At 48.9% G+C, this 17,876-nt stretch overlaps 1 protein-coding gene across 17 annotated transcripts in view; it reads left to right on the top strand.

The window, feature by feature from the left end:
- The window catches only part of NCOR2 (nuclear receptor corepressor 2), a 226,165-nt gene that overhangs the window by 91,434 nt on the left and 116,855 nt on the right, over positions 1-17,876 (top strand). For all 17 annotated transcript variants that reach the window (XM_030460408.1, XM_030460405.1, XM_030460397.1 and 14 more), the window contains exon 4: positions 2,944-3,124. In XM_030460408.1, the coding sequence (XP_030316268.1) occupies positions 2,944-3,124 (181 nt within the window). The remainder of the gene's footprint in view (positions 1-2,943; positions 3,125-17,876) is intronic.

Here is a 17,876-nt window from a genome sequence, read left to right as displayed (position 1 = left end):
CTTTGGTAGATTAGTAATAAACCAAAGCTCTAATCTTGGGTTGTCTTGGTCTTCTGGACTCAGAGCTGTCCAAAGCAGAGGGCTGTGTGGATGTTGGGGCAAACCCTGCACACCCAACCTTGGTGCATCAGCAGATCTCACACTGCTCTGCTTCTTTCAAGGAGTTCAGGGTTTGTGGAGAAGGACTCCAGGTGAGGACTCACCCACCCCACTTAATAATTAATGCTGCCATTTGGTTTATTCTATTTAATCATGCATAACTCACATGCAATTAAAACCACTCTTTCCCTTCAGCAGAGGAGGAATCTCTGCAATAAACCAGCCAGGTGGGAACTATTTGGGAAATGCAGCAAAACCCCAAACTTGGTGTAAAGGGAGATCTTTTTTAGGCAGGGCTATTTGACAGCAACATCATCACTGTATAAAAGTCTTGTAAGGAGCTGGCTGCAGGTGTGGATGTGAAGAGTGAAAGGTGTGAAGGTTTCAAGCAAGAGCATTTGTGTTTGCAGCCAGGACAGGCTGAGCGGGTTGTGTCGGGCAAAACCATCTTGGGAGCGGCTGGAAATTCCAGTGGATAAAGTTAATAGCAGTTCCAATGGATGTGGAAATGGAAATAAAATAGCACCCTGTAACATTGCAGCTGCTTTCCCTGGCGTGGCCCCTGCCTGGCTCTAAGTAACTGCCTTTGTGAAGCTGAGTGTCTCTCTTATCTTAAAAATATGTAGCTTTTTCTGAGCAGAGCGGTTGTGCTGGGTTGGGTTCCTGATCACTGCAGAAGTCTCAGAGCTGTCCTGTGTCAATTAGTAGCCTCTTGGTAATTCCTTTTAAAAAAAAAAAAAAAAAAAAAAAAAAAAAGAGGGAGAGAGGGGGAAAGAAGTGAAAATAAATCCATCTGACTTTTAATTGCCTCAGTACAGCAGAGCCCTGGGTGTTAGAATATTTTAACACCTGCCCAGCTCAACAGTTGGTTATTGTTCCTGGCTTTTACAGCAGAGCCCAAGATGTCGGCGTGCAGCTGTGGGCAGGGTTTGCATGAGGGTTTGGGACAAGGAAACTTGAGAGGTGCCAGGAGATATTTCAGGGCTTGCTGAGAAAGGTTGAGGATCACTCGACGTGGGAGTGTTTGCAGGTGAAGCGATCTGTGCCTGGGTGCCAAATGTAAGAACTGTTCTGCACTGAAAAGTTTGGGCTGGCTCTCCCAGATTCTGGAGATTGGAGTGGCAAAGGCATTGCCAGAGACTCCCTGTACTCTTGTCCCTTTTTTTTTTTTTTTTTGTGCTGGGGAGGAAGAAGAGGACAAGCCAGATGCTGTTCCTATGTGTCAGCAGCAAAGGGCCGGCCACCTGCGCCAAACCCGCAGCAGCAGCGTTTGTGCCTGCTCTTGATGTTTAAATTAAAAATAAAATGGAAAAAAAAAACAAAACAAAAGCTTTATCTTGCTTCTCTCCAAAGATAAAGTTGTGGTTTGGTTTAGCTGTGCTGCTGCAGGGGAGGGCAGAGGGCTTTGCTGGTAGTTGGTGCCCATGAGAAGATGGCTTTCATCAGGGTTCCTCCTCTCTCTGGATGCTGTCCAGAGCTGTTACAGCTGCTGGAAAGACTCCTGCTGGCTCAGAGGGTTCTGGGTCCTTCCCTTTTTGTCATCCTCTCCAAGATATTTAATAAGTTAGGTAAAAATTAACGTTAGCAGTTCCAGTTTGTGGGTGGAGGCCAAACGATGCACAAGACCCCTGTCTTTTATGCTTTCTCTTGGCAAGAAGCATCCCCTCTCCTCCTCCCCTTTGAGTAGCTTTAGATACTGTTTAGTTTGTCAGGGTTTGGTAACTGGGGAGGTTACTTCACTGTGTAGCTCAGGAGAACTTGAACAATCTTGTTTAAAGGAGGGGGGAAAAAAAAAAAAGCCGTGTTTATTTTCCAGGCTTCGACTCTCTCATGCTTCATTTAATTTTAATTTTTTTGAGCCACTTCTGCCTGAAGTGTTAAAAACACACCCTTGGAACTGCTGCAGCAATGATGATCCTTGGGCACAGTAAAAGGTTTAATGTATTTTTGTAGGATCCCTTTACAATTCCCACAAGAGATCCTGCTAGGAAAAATAGAGCTACAAAAAAAGTTTTACAGTCGTTCTAAAAAAAAGCAAAACCAAACCCAATTTCCAGGTATTACCAACTGCATCATATTTAACAGGTGAAAGACATTTGAGCCCAGCATGACTCGTTGGTGCAGTTGCTATCACTGGATAAATGTGTCTTTACAGCTTGCCAGGTCTGTGTTGGAGACATGCAACTACATGTGGGCAGTTTCTCTATCCTCCCATCCTGGAAAAATAAATCCCTACTGTCTAGCCATGGAGGAGTATGCATTCTTTCCCCAGCATATAATCTTTGGTATTTCTATACAGGATGCTAAATATAAACAGTGGTGCAGGTACTTTGACTAAATAACCCAAACGTGGCAGAAGGGAGCTCTGCCTAGTTTTAGTGGCCGCAGAGGGGTTTCTGGGACAGATCTGAGGATTTTGCTGAGCTTTGGCTTGTTCTGGCCAGCACAACACGCATGGCATGGCAGGGAAGGTACAAACCTGCTGCCTTGTTCATCTTGCCCTGGAGAGCCAGGGTATGTGGTGAGACAGGAGATGGCACCAGGGCTTTTCAGGTGACACGGTGGGAAGAGCAGGATGGTCCATAGAGCTGTGATAGTGCACCCTATGTCCTGCTACCCTAGGTGATGCACTTCAGGAGATGTCATGCCTGGAGACTGATCTATGGAACTGTGCTTCTTGGGTCTGCAAGAGCTGAAATGTTTTGAGTTCAGGGCCACCTGACCTTCTTTCATGCATCCTTCTGGGAAATGGGTAGAAGTTGAGCCCTCTGAGTGGCTTGCAGTCAGAGCTTGGGAGAGCAAAGGTGGTTTGCTTTCTAAAGGCTCCTTTCTCTTTGCCCCCAGATCTCAGGAGCTGCACCTGAGGACTGAGGCTCATTCCTATCTCTCTGACCTGACCAAGCCATCAGACTTGGAGTTCATTGAAACCAAGAGACCCCGCCTGGATCTGCTGCAGGACCCCCTGATGCGGCACTCGCCTCTCCTGAACCAGAGCCAGCAGGGAGGGACAGAGGACCTCTCAAAGGTAAGGGGACAGCAGTCAGGGATGTCATCTGGGTGTGAGGGTCTGTGTTTTGGGGTCACCTTGGCTTTTTTGAGGCTCTGAGCTGCTGCTGAAATGGGTATAGATGGTGGTTCCTGATGCATCAAGCAGTGCTTGGTGTTGGGGGATATTGACTGATACGGAGGGACCTCTTTAGGGCAACAAACATATCTGCTTTCCCTATAACTGTGCTATTCTTGGGCTTGCATTTACTATTAGATGCACCAGAACAATTTGGAAGCTCCTATGGGCTGAATGAGGACTGGTCATGTCTGGTCTTTCTGGATACTGTGCCCTGATTGGATTTTTATTTGACCTTTCTTATGGATCCTTTGGAGGAGGGTAGTGATTAGGAATGGGGAACTGATGCTGGAAGGGGTGGAGCAGCTCTGGTTTAAGAGCCATTTTGAACTTGGAGACCACAAGACACACACCAGACACATCATCTTGCTCTCCTTTAGCTCTTGGTAGTGTGTTGCCTTAGAAAGAATGCCACTGAGGTGCTGTGGCCCTTTTGTGTCCCATCTTGGCTGTTCCTTCTGAGATGTGCCTTCAGGAGGTGATGCTGTGACAAGCTCCATGGCACTGGGATGTGTTGTGGTGGCTCTGAACTTGAGAGTATACCTGAGGGATGCTGGGTTGTGTGGCTGATAAGGAAAAATGAACTGCTGGCCATGAAATAAAAAATATCCCTCTCCAAAGATGTGAGGAAAGCAGGATGGCTTTTCTGTCTGCATGCTGTATTTCCAGCAGCAGTTCTGTTCTGCCTCTTGCCAGAAAACTGCACATTGTCTCAGCTGTTTGTTTCTAATAGGCAAAGCTGCTCTTGAGGCATTGGTTGTTGAGTTCAGGGGCTGTGTTTGCTTCTTGATCTGTGACACATTTTCCAAGAATTACATGCATTTTATGGGGCTTAAAACATTTATTAATGAGAGAGAGGGAGACAGCTGTGAGATACAGTTCAGCAAGACAAGATTATGCTTTTAGTGGAGCCAGTGGTAATTTCAGAGTCTGGGAAGAAGAAGAAAAAAAAAAAAAAAGTGGTGTCCATGACTGGTGAGAGCTAAAGTGGAGCTGGGATAGTTGCTCAGATTTAGCAGGGTCTGTTTCCAGAATAGGTTTGATGGGGCAAGACTGGGATCATCTTGGTGCTGTTGAAATGATTGAGAGCAGGTTGTAGGACCACCAAGCTGAAGGTTTATCTGTGAGATGTGCATGGACTGGAGTGGTGGCACACATGTGGTGGCAGGATGTGTCCCAGTGACCAGAGCTGGGGAGAAATTGGCTGTTCCATGTGTGCTGCTGCTGACTCAATGCCTGATGAAGTTGTTCAATACTTTATCTAGGGCAGCTTTGGAAGCTGGGTGAGATGCACCACGTGAGCCCAGTATTACTAAACACACTGGTCCTTGTTTGGACAGAGGATCCAAGGAGTTGTTTGCTTGCCCCTTACCCCATTCCACGTTGCTGCAGTCACTGCTTGGGGAAAAGCTCCATTTACTCCTCAGAGTACCAGTGCTAGGAGTGCTTTTGGTGGTGATTTTGCAGATTGAGCTATTTTTTCATAAAATAGAGAGTTCCTAATAACCCTCAAGAAAAAGGATAAAGTTTGTTTGTATGCTCTGGGTGCCAGGCCAGGTGCATCTGTAATGCTACAGCAATGGATGTTGCTTTTGGGCAGTGGATTCCTGTTGGTCTCTGCTGGTTTCAGAGCAGCAGTGCAGCTGAGATGCAGAGTCAGGTCTGTGGCAGTGCAAGTTTAGCAGGTTCCTGGTAACTACCAGTTAGATCAGGTTTACCAACCCTCAGCCCAGGGGAGAGAAGTTAACACCATTTCCAAGACCTCTGTCTTGGGCCATTATCTATGCTCTGAACAGGGATGAAGTAATTGATATGGCAGATGCTGGTAACAGGTTCCAGAGCTTTTATCTTCAGAGCAATGTGGATCTCTTATGCCTTTAATTCCTTACCTACCTTTCCCAAACGTGGGGTGAGTTCAGCCCCTTTACCCCACTCAGGATCATTGCAGCCTTGCAAGGAGAAGGTGGTGTCTTACAGATCAGTGTCTTACAGATCAGTGTCTTGTAGCTGGAGAAAGCAGAGGTGCTGTTGGGCATCACACCTTCTGAAAGCAGCAGCTTTACAGCTAAATCTAAATTGTTTAGTAAAAGAAACTGCCTTTCTGTATGAACCTCACATGGCTCATATCCTCCAGCACTGGTGTTTTTCAGACCAGGATGCAGAAGGTTGTTTCCTTGCCTGTTTTCCCCAATTTAAGCATCATTGTGCCTGCCAATGGGGTTGCTGTGACATCGCTCCAGTGCACATGGCCCTGGGCTCCTGCTGCTGGATGGAGCCAGGAGAAATGAAATCTCCCCATGCCCTCAGTGCCAACAGGGGCTGCTGCTGCCTCCAAAAAGGTGCTCCCTGGAGCTGGCTGAGAATAACCAGGCAAAACTACAGCAGGACTGCTTTTCAATCTCTCCAAGATCTGCTGGAAAAGCTGCCGTGAGGCAGACTTGCCGGGTGTGCACTTGGCAGAGCTGCAGGAGCTGATTCCCAGGACCCTTGGTGGCTTCTGCTTTCTTTCCAATAGAGAAAGATGTGGCCCTTCCTCACGTAGCAGCAGATAGCAGGGAACCAGACGGCTCCAGAGCAGGCCAGTAACACATCTGCAGGCTCCCCTGTCCCTGCACATACGTGCTCAGCTGGTGCTGTCTGTGACAGGGAGCAGGACACGTCTGGCAGAGCAGTGTCTGCTCTCTCCCCTCTCTAGAGCTAGAGGTTAGTTAGTCCTGCCTCCCCCCTTCCATCTCTTCTTATTCCCATTATGCTTCCACTTGTGCATCCCATTTCTGAGGCTGCTTTTCCACCACGTATGTGGTTTGTTGATCCTTCCTATAGGATGTGAGTCAGTCGTGGTCTGCATGTAGTCCCCTTGCAAGGGCTGGCTGCACTTCCACGTAGCCTACTGCTCCAGCAGGAATAAGCTTACAGGGGGAGCCATGTAGTCCCACAGGGACAAGGCTGGGTGGAGGTTTAGGAAACCTGAACCTTGCTGCCATCTGCCCTGGCAAGCTGCTGGTCACTGGGTAAGTCTCTTCCCCTCTCCATATCTCAGATTTCCCCATCTGCACAAGGGACAATGCCACTTCCCCCTTTTGTCAAAATAATTAACAACTATTGATGGAAAAAGGCTATTAGGAAGCCATGTGTTGCTAGGACTTGGACTCTGCTTTACATTGTGGAAGGGTTTTAATTTCTTCCATTTCTGCATGAGTGCTGTGCTGCGGACACACACACACAAAAGGAAAAATGGAATAAGAAAAGAGAAAGGGGGAGACCTGGAAAAAACAGCACCAAGGCCAGGAAATATGTATGGTGAAGCAAGCAGGAATTAGGGCAAAGGGTATTTGCTTTGATGCACATTAATCTAGCTGTAAAAACGATTGATCGAAAAAGGAGGATTTAATGCATTTAAAATGCCTTTTTAATGATGCATTGAAGCCAGCAGCCTACATGGCAAATTTCACACTGGCTGCCCATTCCAGAGCCCAATTTACTACAAACTCTTGGAATAGACAAGCTGTGGGATGGAAAGGCTCTTGGCTAGCCCATCAATTCCTGCTCTGGTGACCACAGGCTGGCAGAGTACCGAGGACAACCAAAAAACCTTTTGGGCACCCTGCCTCCTCTGGTGACTTGGCTGGGATTGCTGCTCCATCCCAGCAATCCCAGTGTGCCAGGACACTGGGAACTCCAGCAGCAGGATTCTCCCTAGCAAAGGGGGGGGGGGGGATGCTCAGAGGGGCAGCACCTCAGCTCTCTGGGCTGGCCAGCTGGTAAATCACCGGTGGCATTTTCTGCTGGGTGGCTTTGTTATGGGAACATTGATCTGTTGCTGGGATTAACCTCTCAGAATTTCCAGTGGGTTGGTCTTGCAGTTATTAATGAAACTGGCTGCAACTTGTGTTGACCTTGGCAGAGGCCCCAGTTGGCTTGGAGGTAGCTGGCAAAAGCATAATCTCTAATTGAGTAATCCAGGGCTGGGGGGAAGGGAACGGAGGGGGTGGAAACGCAGCAGCCGCGCTTTGAACTGGGAGAACCGCCGCGCTCCGACGGGATGCGTGGGGGTGGAGAAAGGAGCTGAGCACGGCGGCAGCCCCGGGAAGCAGCAAGGAAAAGGGAGGCGGCATCTTGGTTCCCCCCACCCCGGGCTCCCTCTTGTAGAAATCCAGACTGAATTCCAGCGCCTCCCTGTGATTTATTGCCGCCAAACAATAGCGCAGAGGGGCTGGAGAAGGAACCGGAGCTGTGAGCATCATCTGGCCCTGGGGCGCCTGTCCTCCCGTGGCCTCTAAGGCTGCAGCGTGGATCCCGCTGGGCTCTCCCTTCCTTGCTGGAGATTGTTTTTCACTTGGGAAAAAGAACTCTGGGCTGGTTACTGGGGCTTTTGATGAACTTGCAAGCCTGCATGTGCTGCACAGCTCTCCAGCTGCTTCTTGAAGGAGTGGACTCCTATGGAAGTGGCTCTAACCTCAGGGCTGAGCAGTGAAATGCAACAATTTTAGTCAGTCCATCCATACCAATGTCATTCCTGCTTTTGTCCTCCTTCCCCATTGCAGCTGTCATGGCCAGGAGGCAGGCTGGGCTTTCCCCATGGTCCCAAGGCTGGTGGTGCAGTTGGGAGCCCATCAAGAGCCAGTGGCCTGGGGCTGTCAAGTTCAGCAGCTGTTTGAGGACCCTCCTGCACAGTGTTCCACATCACCCACCTGCCATGTGGTTGCTCACACTCTTGACTCGAGCTTGATAAAAAATCTGATAGCAAAAATTATTTGGTGGAGTGGGGGAGGGAGAAGGGAGGACTTTGTGATAGGGCAGCAGGGATTCAAAGCTATTTCTGGGAAGATGAGGGAGCTCTTGGCATTTTCTATCATTCCAAACATATTTGAAAGCTGAAATATTTGCATTGTTCACGCTGTCACAGTGCAAACACTTCTGGCTGGCATTCTTCCTTCCTCTGCTTTCCTCCCTGCTCTGAAGATGATTTCCAAATCCCTGGAGGATGAGTGTGAGCATGTTGTCCCCCTGCTCACCTACGCTAGAGCACACACCTTTGGGAGTGGGTGGCTGTCTTGTGCAAGCAGTCTGGCTCTCCTGGTGTGCCCAGGAGGTCACTGCACGGTGGCTGTGCCAGGATGGCTGTGAGGACCTGTCAGCAGGCTGTGCCTCAGCTCAGGATGGGGGATCAGACAGACAGAGAAGTGCTTCATCTGAACAGGGTGCTCCATCCCATCCACTGTGGACACAGTCTAGTTTAATTTGCAAGTGTCAGGTGTTGGGAGATGTTCGGTTCCTCCAACCAGCCCTGGGTGCAAGGAAGGAGCACTCTGATTGACAAGACATCTGATTATGTATTATTTTGGAGCTGAAGTTTCTATGGCCATAGAACTGAGGCCGTAGCCTGAGAGATGTGGGCATGGCAGGGAAAGCCCTTGTGGGCTGTGAAAATGCTCCAGAGACAGGGTGTAAAACCTGAGCTTGAGCTTTTCCATGCTGTCCATAGCCTGGCTCACCCCTGCCCTGGCTACTTCAGCCCCGGAGAGGTCCTGGAGCCACAAGGAGCAGGGCTGAGGCTCAGCACAGCTTGAAAACCGACAGGCAAGCTGATGGTGCTTCAAGCACAGGTGGTTGTTTCACACTTTTTCGGATCATTTGTGGTGATCGACATCCCAAACAACCTTTTAAATTGCCTTTCAAATGGTAGTGGTGGAGCAGGGCTTTGTGATAAGGCTGGCTGCTTCTGGGGAGCCTGCTTCATCATTTGCATAATTGGACTTTTCTGTTCCCTTCAGTCAATATTATGAGGCTCATGCAGTGCGACATCTCACCTGATCTGCTTGAGGGAAAGAAAGTCCCTTGATTTTGTGTGCCTCACCCCTGTAATTGGAAGAAATACTGCCAGTTTTTCCTGCTTGCAAAAGGGCAGCGTTGTGAGCTGGGTGTGCTACGTGGCTTCATGAGATTTTTCTTCTCCATCTTTGAAGTGCCAGGACATCTGTTATGTGTATCTATTTTTTTTTTTCTTTAATAGCAAGGATTAGTATGTGCCCTGTTCTGTTCTGAAAACATGAGGGAGCAAAGCTAGTGTGCTGCTTCACTTTGTGAGCCCTTGCGTGGGACTTGGGAAATGGGGTTGGTGTGTCCACCTTTGGTCAATATGTTTTTGCAGATTTCTGGTAGAAAAGAAACCCCCACCTGGAATAAACTTCCAGGGAAGAATTCAGTCCTGTTACTCAAAGGGATGTCCTGGGTATTTTCATCTCCTCATGCAGTTTCAGCCTGGTATGGGGTTCTTCTCTTCACCTCATCTTCTGGGAATTGGTGTGGGTGCTGCTGCTCATGGGGCATTGCTCCAGCTGCTGGATCCAGATGTGTTTTAGGGTGGGGTATGTGAATCTCTCCACTTCCATATGATCTAGCCAGGCAGTGCAGGTGACAAAGACATTGGAAAGAAATTTAGGCATCAGGAAGAAATTCTTCACTATGAGAGTGGTGAGACATTGGCCCACGTTGCCCAAGGAAGTTTTGGATGCCTCCTCTCTGGCAGTGTTCAAGGTCAGGGTAGATGGGACTTGAAGCAACCTGAGCTAGTAGGAGGTATCCCTGCTTATCCAGAAGGCTTGAAATTAGATGATCTTCAAGGTTCCTTCCAACCCAAACCATGTTATGGTTCTATGGAGGCAGCAGGAGATTGTTACAGATTTGCAAGCATGTACATTTTCTCACAGATAAACTCCTCATCCCTTCCTGCTTCTCCTTGCCAAGAGTCTTCCTGGGGAGGGTGAGGGGTTTGGTGGGAGCAACTCAGGTGTCTTGTCTGTGAATATACAGTACCCAGCACGTTTTTGGTGCTGTACTTTTCCATCGTGATGAAATGCAGCTCTGACTCACTCAACGAAAGCCAGTGAGTTGTGACATCCATCAGATTAATTTTGTGTGCTGTGTTTTGAGGAGAAGAGTATTTCATGTTAAATCCTTCCTTACCAGCACTGGGTGGAAAGCTGTGGAGGAGATGGAGCAGCAATCAATGGTGTTTGCCTGCTGCTGCTGGAGGGGCTGGGTGGGGGAGTGATTTCAGAGATGGATTTGGCAGAGGAGTTGCTGCTCTTTGTGCCTGTGGTGATGGAGCTGTAATAACATATTGAACATGGCAACAGCCCTTGCTAAAGCTCTGTGACTTCATGTCCGTGCTTTGTGGAGCCTCAGCTCTTAACATCACCCTCAGCATTGATAACAAGAGAGAGGAGCTGTTGAGTGCCAAAGGGCCACACTTTCTTTTTTGGACCCAAACCTGCTTTTTAAACATAGTAATGCTTTGGCTGTGTTTTAGGCAGAGAACATTTGGAGGGTTTTCTGGCTTGCTCCAACATGAAATGCTCTGCAGCTTTGTGCTGCTTTGGAGGGGGGGTGGAGCGAGGGGCGATGGACACTGGTGTGCATCAGGAATGCTGGCTGCTTGCTTGGTGAGAAGAGGGGTTGTTTTAGGACAAGCTGACAGGCCCTTGGCTTGTTCTGCTGCTCTCGAAAAATGTAATTCTAATTCTTGGCACCTTTTTCCAGGAGGATAAGGAGGGAGGACACAGTGGAGTCTGCTCCCTCTGCCCTTGGAAATGGGCTCGTATCCAGTGGCAGAGCTGGCTTGGGGGGAGCAGTGTGCTCTGTCCTACCCCAGCTTTGGTGAATCGAAAGCAAAAATCAGTGGGGGAGATGCAGTGCAGGATGATACGACCTGAACCACCTCCTTGCAGTCCTGACCTAGACCTAGATACCCCTTGATCATCTTAGTACTCTGACCAAGCATCTTCTGCATGTGCCGGTGCTCAGCTCCCGTTCACCCCGGGCCAGGACTCATGACCTTTTAATCCTGCACTGGTACATCCTGAGGGATGCAGGGGAAGAGCAGATCACTGTCCTCTGGCAGTGCCCAGCAGCAGAGGGGAAGGTGGGCAACAGCTGAGGGGTTGCCCAGTGTGTGATTGCTGTGCCACATCCCGAGGGGTTCCCCCAGGGGTGCAGAGTCCGCAGCACCCTGCTCCAGCATATGCCAGCAGTGGGTTTCTCTTGGGCACTTTTATCACCTCCTCTGCCTGCATGGGAGTGCTTCCTGAGCTTGCCTTTGAACACCTTGCTCTGATCACTGCCCTGACAAGGGACATGGCTGATTTCTCTCCTCCCTGTGCTGTTCCTGAAGGAGCCACAGTGATCGTTTCTGCCTTCTGATCTCTGCTTTGGATGCTATCGTTCCTGTGACTGCTTAAGAAAGAACCATTACCTGGTGCAGATTGAGCCATCCCACGTGGTTACGTGACCAAACCCAGTGCAGGCTTTTATTCAGGCTGTTTTTCAGATCTGGTTTATTTCATCTCCTGCCAGCCATCCCAGGTATGATGTGGAACAGATTGCCCCCAGCACCTAATGTGTTTCTGCCTCAGCTGCAGGCAGAGTGGCAGATGTAAACATGGGAACGTTACAGTCTTTCAAACACGAAAAGCTACAAAAAGAATAGGCAGGTATGTGTATATAAATATATCATGTGCATGATATTAATGGCTTTCAAGATATTTGGAGAGGGATTTGCAGATTCATGCATCTGTGAATCTTTTGTGCGTCTGCTTTTCTGCAGGTCTGTAGGTGATTGCAAGGCTTACTTTTTTTTCATATATACACACAAACACATAAATACATGTATGTGCTGCCTTATATGCTTTTTAGCTGTTTTTTCAAAGGTTGCTTCTAGCTGTGCAGTTCAGTGATCCTGTCTTCAGCAGCCACACAGAGGCTTTACAGTCTCGAGCAAAGCTAAATATTGATTTGAGTCAATCTGGGTGCGCTTGGAGACATCACTAGTGTTCATGAATGCAGCATAATCGCTGATCAGAGTGGGGAAATTTCATCATAAAGGCCCCAAAAGGGAGGTTTATTATTGCTTTCTTCCAAATGCCTGAATTTTATTAGCTTCAGTCATTCTTGGCAGGGCAATGGAATGGGATTTTATAGTTAGCAAAGGAAAAGTAAACACAGTAATCATTTCGCAGCTCTGTTGCTGCCAAACCAAGATGGAAATTCCAGCCTTAGTGGGAAGCTGCTGCTTTGCTAACAGATAATAACAAATTCACTGTGGGCTTATTCTTGCTATGGGAGCTGAGATGTTAGGCTTTTTTTTCCCTGTAACATCCTGGCCTGGAGGCAGGGATGCTTCATGTTTTTCTGCAGGAACAGCCTGGGCAGAGGTTTGCAGTTTGAGTGATTCCCACAACCATTTGCAATTAGAAGTGGTGCTCCTGCCCTGAGCCTTTGGGACCCACTTTATCCTGCACTCTTGTCAAGTGTTTGGTCTTTCCTTCGTCAGTCGTGCTGTGATTGCAGAGCTGTGATCCTTCAGGAGTGTCACAGATGAGACACCGTGATGGTTCCTGCACCCTATGACTGTCTTGACCTGCTGAATGGGGATGGAAAACAACTAAAGAGCCAACCAAACAAACCCCAAAAACCCACAAACAAACAAAAGAACCAAACAAATCTCCAAAGAAATCTCGATCTCCCTTGAAAGGTTTCTTCTATGTTGTTTTTCTGGGCTTGTTGAGGCAGAGGCCTGGGCTGATGGCTTACGTCTGGACCAGCACCCGCCCGTGTTTCCTGCTGCTGAGGGACACAATTTCCTCCCCCCTTCCTGCCCCGCCGGCCGTGGGGATGGCCATGGGGACATCCAGCCCCTCCATTCCCCCTCCTCCCACCCCCGGGGGCTCAGGATGCAGCCTCCCTGGCGGAAAAGCAGGCGGAGCAAGGAAGGAAATGGCTCCTCAAACAAGCGGCCAATGTCGAGGCTCCCCCTTCCACGTGTCTGCACAATTATTGGAACAATAAAGCATTGAAGGCAGGAGGTGGTGGCTCTGACTGATGGTGCAGCTGAGGGTGGCTTTGCACCACCCCTGCTCCCCTTGGCGCCCAACCCCTGCTCTGCAGAGGGGTCTGCAGGCACCCAGGGCCGTGCCCTGGGCTCCCAGGGTGTTGTGGTAACGCTGGTGCCCATGGGGTGCTTGGGACTGTGGCTGGTGTGTGTGTTCTGTGTGTCCTGAGGGGCTGTCAGGCTGCTGGTGGGTTCCTCAGGAGATGGAGGTGTCCCCACTGTGTCCCATGCAGGCGTTGGGGACAGCGTTTTGCCAGTGCCAGCTTAAAAAGGGGAGTTTCCAAAATGAAGGGGGTGTTCAACAGGCTTCACTGAGGACAGATGAGGCCACTAAAATCTTCATGAAAAGCCAAACCAAGCTGTTTCCAGGGAAGGGCTGCTTTTCCCCCACAAGCCTGTTCTTCATGCTGGTTAACAATTTTTCAAAAGCATCTAAGCAGCCACGAGCCTCGTTTCGTGTCTAGGCAAGTTTTCCAGTGCAGCCACAAATAATGGAAGTCGGATGAAAAAGCTGATTGTTTTTTTGGTCTCAGGCAAGGAAGTTCACAGCTCAGCTTCGCCAGTGACCTCTCCCCATGCCCAGGCTGCTTGGTTCAGATCTCATGTGCGTGTGTGAGTCTCACAAGACATGCCCACAGAGATGTTCTGGCCAGAAGTAAAGTGACTTTACTGATAAAAATTGATCTTGTGGGATCTTGCTAGATTTTGGGGGCAGGGGAAGTCTTTGGAGTATTGCTGTTAAATCTGCTTTTGCTGCAGTCTTAACATTTCTGGTGTTTACAGATGAGAGGTATTTGATGTCCTGCTTTATATACCCAAGAGCATAGCTAAAATGAAGCTGTACATTGAGTGACCCATCAGAGCAATGAAGTGGTGGCATGCAGTTGGCAAGGGAAGCTCAGTGGAGTGTTGTACAAGCTTCTGATTTTTGAGCTGACACAGTTGGAAGAGGAGCTGCTGGGAGGCTGGAAGAGTTTGGTGCTGGGACCTTTCAGTCCACGCCTGATGCACGGGGAGGCTTTGGGACAGAGTTTTTGGTGACCCTGGCTTAGTGCAATGGCTCTTGCATGTAAGGAGGTTGGGTTGGTCCCACAACTCATCACAGCCACTGCTCAAACCATCTTAGGTCTTGCTTGTGTTTCTCCATCAGTGAAGCTCTTCCTTGGTAGGTAGCTCAATCTTCAGGATTCAAGGGAAAATAATTTGGGTGATTATTATGCAGGGAGAGCAGAGGAATGGGGCATGAGCAGCCTTTAGGTATATCTTCCTTGCAGTGGTGGTTAAACAGAGCTGTCTGCATTCATTCCCTTCTCTCTTCCCTAAATCTGCTGCCCCTTCAAGCCCAATTCCCAATATTAATACCGTGTGCCGGTCCTGATTAATTCCCTGCCAAATCCTCTCTCGACAGGGTGCTGCCCTGAATGGACCCCGTTTGGATTTGCATGGCTGAGGAGTCCCTGCTCGCTCCTCTGCCTCCTTCCTCCTCCCTGGCAATGGGAGGAAATTTAAATGTTTCTGAAGAGCAACATTTCCATTTCAAAAGCTGTTCCCTCAAGTGCGTCTGGAGTGCGATTTCTCTCCCCCCACTTCTCTCTGAATGGGAGCTTTAGAAGTCTCATTTCCTCTGCTTGATAACACCAGCCTGAGAAGGGCTTTTGTCTTTTCATTTCCCCTCAATTTTTTATTTTTAAATAAGTGAGGTTTGTAGAAGCTGCCGTGGTGGATTTTCCCTCCTCCCCCCGTGTGTTTGTCCATGTGCTGGAGGATGCACCTGGTGTCACCCAAGTGAAGGAGCTGGAGCTTCCTGGGGTGCAGGGAAGGACCTGAGGGGGGCTCCTGCTGCCCTGTCCTGCCCTCCCTGAGCAGCCACCAACCTCGGACCACCCTGCCCACTGCCCACTAAGGCTCCTGCAAGCAGAGGTTTGCTGACTGCATCCAAGCTGAGGAGCAATGTGCTGCTCTTAGCCCTCCTGTGGACAACAGCGCAGTGCTGGGTCTGGCTCAGGATCTGGCTCCATCTTGCAGTATCTTTAATCATGCTGTCTTATTGCCCACCTGCTCTTTGGCTGGTGTAGCTTTGCCAATTGGGGTGAAATTAGGGTTGTTTTTTTTTCCTTGATGCTTCGTGGAGGGCAGTGAAAGGGAGATGGGGACGTGGGACAGAGGTGGTGTGTGGCAGGGATGATGGACACATCACTGAATGCAACATCAGCACAGGTGAAATTAGGCTCTGGATGGCTGTTGGGTGGGCAAAATATTGAAAGAACGTTAAATGAAAGAGTAGTTCAAAGTAATTTCCTCTACACAGGCACCAAAATGAGATTTTTATTTTTATTTTTACCTGGACACTTTTTCAAAGTCAACAAAAGGCAAATTACTGGCATGGAGCAGTCTTGCCCAGATGTATCAACTATGCAGAAGATGCTCAAAGGAAAGGTTCCCAGAATCTTTCTGAATGTTGCAGAAAGGCATTTTTCCCTCTAAGCTTGTTCTTGGAAGCAGCAGAGTTGTTTTGGCTGAAATTTACTGCTTAGGAAGAAACCAAACCAAACCTAAAATTGTCTGATTCATCATGGAAAATTTCAGCCCAGACAGTTGATGTCTTAACAAACTGAGGGTCAGCTGAAAGTCCAGCAATGCCAAGTAGAAAGGCATTTAATGGGCAGTGGAGTGATTAGCTCCTCTTTCTAATGAATAGATGGGGAGGGGAGAATTCATCACTCCTGCAGAGTCAGTAGGGAACACTGGTGTTCAGTGCAATTATTATCCATTAATGGGGAAAGGCAAGAAGGTAATGAAAGGCACCACATCCATTTGTTGGTGTAATGCCTTGGGCTTCACTGGGAGTTTGCCTGAGGTGGTTTTTCTGGGTTTGACAAGTTGTTTAGGCTACCTCTGAGTCCATGAGCCACATTTTGCTGCTGCTGTCACATCCTGGGATGGTCCAGAGGCAGTGGGGGTGAGGGGCATCCCGGTGGAGCAGCTGTGCTGAGCACCAGCAAGTTTTTGAAGAGCAGGTCCTAGGGTTTGGTTCCTGTGTTTCACTGTAACCCCTTGCTGGCCAGGTTTTAACCAACATCATAAATCTGCTGGGGGGGTGGGGAAGGAGGGAGGGTCAGCATTTGGTACTGGTTTTGCAATTAAATTGCTTCAAGCTGTTGAAACATCGGGGAAGTTTTTTGACCTACTTTCCTGCAAGCTTGGAAATTGTTGGGATGTTTTTTGCCCTGGACGCGTGGAATTCAGCTGGATTACAGGGGAAAGGAAGAGCCCAGCAGTATTTTAGAATTAAAACTCTTTTTGAAGGATTGGGCTGTTGAAAGAGTCATCAGTGCAGCAGATGGTCACAAACAAAAGGACTGCAATAACTTGATGTACTTTTTACTGCTCAGCCCTCTGACTTTGTCCTAGAACCTCTCTAGGGATAAAAGGTGTTCATTTTCAGCCCCTTTGACTTCTCCCTACTCCCTGTTTAGGGGCTGGTGATAAGTGAGAATGTATCAAACACTTTTGCCAATCAAAGAAAAAAATTCCTTTGGTCTATATTTGGCCCACTGAAGAGTTTTCTATGTGTGTTTTTCCTTTTTCCCTTAAAACCTGGTGGTGTGGGGTGTTGCCTCTCCTGCTTGGTGTTTGTCCCAGGGTGTGTGGGAAAGCCCTGGGGGCTCTGCCTCTGCTGGGGTGAGTGATGCTGCTCAGCCCCCAGCTCCTGGGGAGGTCAAGCTGCCTCTCCTGCCATGCAGAGTGGTCTTAGCTGCTGGGCATGAGTGATGTTCACTGGCTCCATCCTGCTGGGAGAGGCCTGAATGGTGGAGGCATCCTCACCAGCAGGCCAGCCTGATGGTTTTTGTGGTTTTTTGGGGGAGGGAATTGTTTTGAGGACAATTTGAGGTGTCCATGCCCATTCCACCTGCTTTGAGAATCTTCTCCAACCCATGAGGATGTGAGATGTGTGAGTGGGCAGGAACTGGAGATAACACCTCTTTAATCCCTCCTGGTGCTGAAGCAGAAAACACTGCTGCTGGCTGGTAATTAGAAAGTGAACAGACTGTGGAAGTGGTGACATTGGCATCCCTGAATCTCTGTCCTGGGCTTGGGGGAGCACCATTAATGATCTGGTTCAGAAAGGCAGAGAAAGAGCATGACTTAGTGAAGAGAATAAGTAGGGCAAATACCATGGTGCCGTGCTAGAGATCCTGAGAGTCATCCCAAGCAAGTGGCTCTGTTTGCTTGGTGTGCACCAGTGCCACACCAGCACTGTCTGTCTGGGGGTGTGAAATTTTGGAAGGTCCACCAGCACAGTCTTGAAGAGGCAGATGGTGTGCTGAGGGAATCAGAAAAGTCAAATGCAGAGCTTCCTGAGAGTGGGAAGCAGCCAAGAGAAATCACCCCTCATGGCAGCTGGGGTGCTTCCAGCCATAGGTGCTGGGCTGACACGTGGCACAGACACCCTTCTCCATCCCACCACCTCCCACGAGCACCCTGGGAGCACTGCAAGGTGGATCAGTGATGGAAACTAAGGAGGAGTGGGTGTACTGGTGCAGATTCCAGCATGTCCTGGGAGCAGGGTTGGGGTTCTCACCACCTTTTCTCTTGTGGACCCTCCTGGAAGTTTTTCTAACAAGAGGCACAGCAGATTTACCACTTGCTTGTTTTTCAAAGCATCAGCAGTCAGCTGGCTCATCCTTTTCTTTTCCCTTCTTTCTTCCATGGTTTTCAAGGCACCAGCAGGCTTGCTCCTCCCTTACCTTTATCTGTGTTAGA

This window comes from Calypte anna, chromosome 15 (genome assembly GCF_003957555.1).
Source record: "Calypte anna isolate BGI_N300 chromosome 15, bCalAnn1_v1.p, whole genome shotgun sequence".
NCBI classification, from domain to species: domain Eukaryota; kingdom Metazoa; phylum Chordata; class Aves; order Apodiformes; family Trochilidae; genus Calypte; species Calypte anna.
The sequence above is the reverse complement of the archived record's forward strand: the minus strand, read 5'-3'. Positions and strand labels throughout refer to the sequence as shown.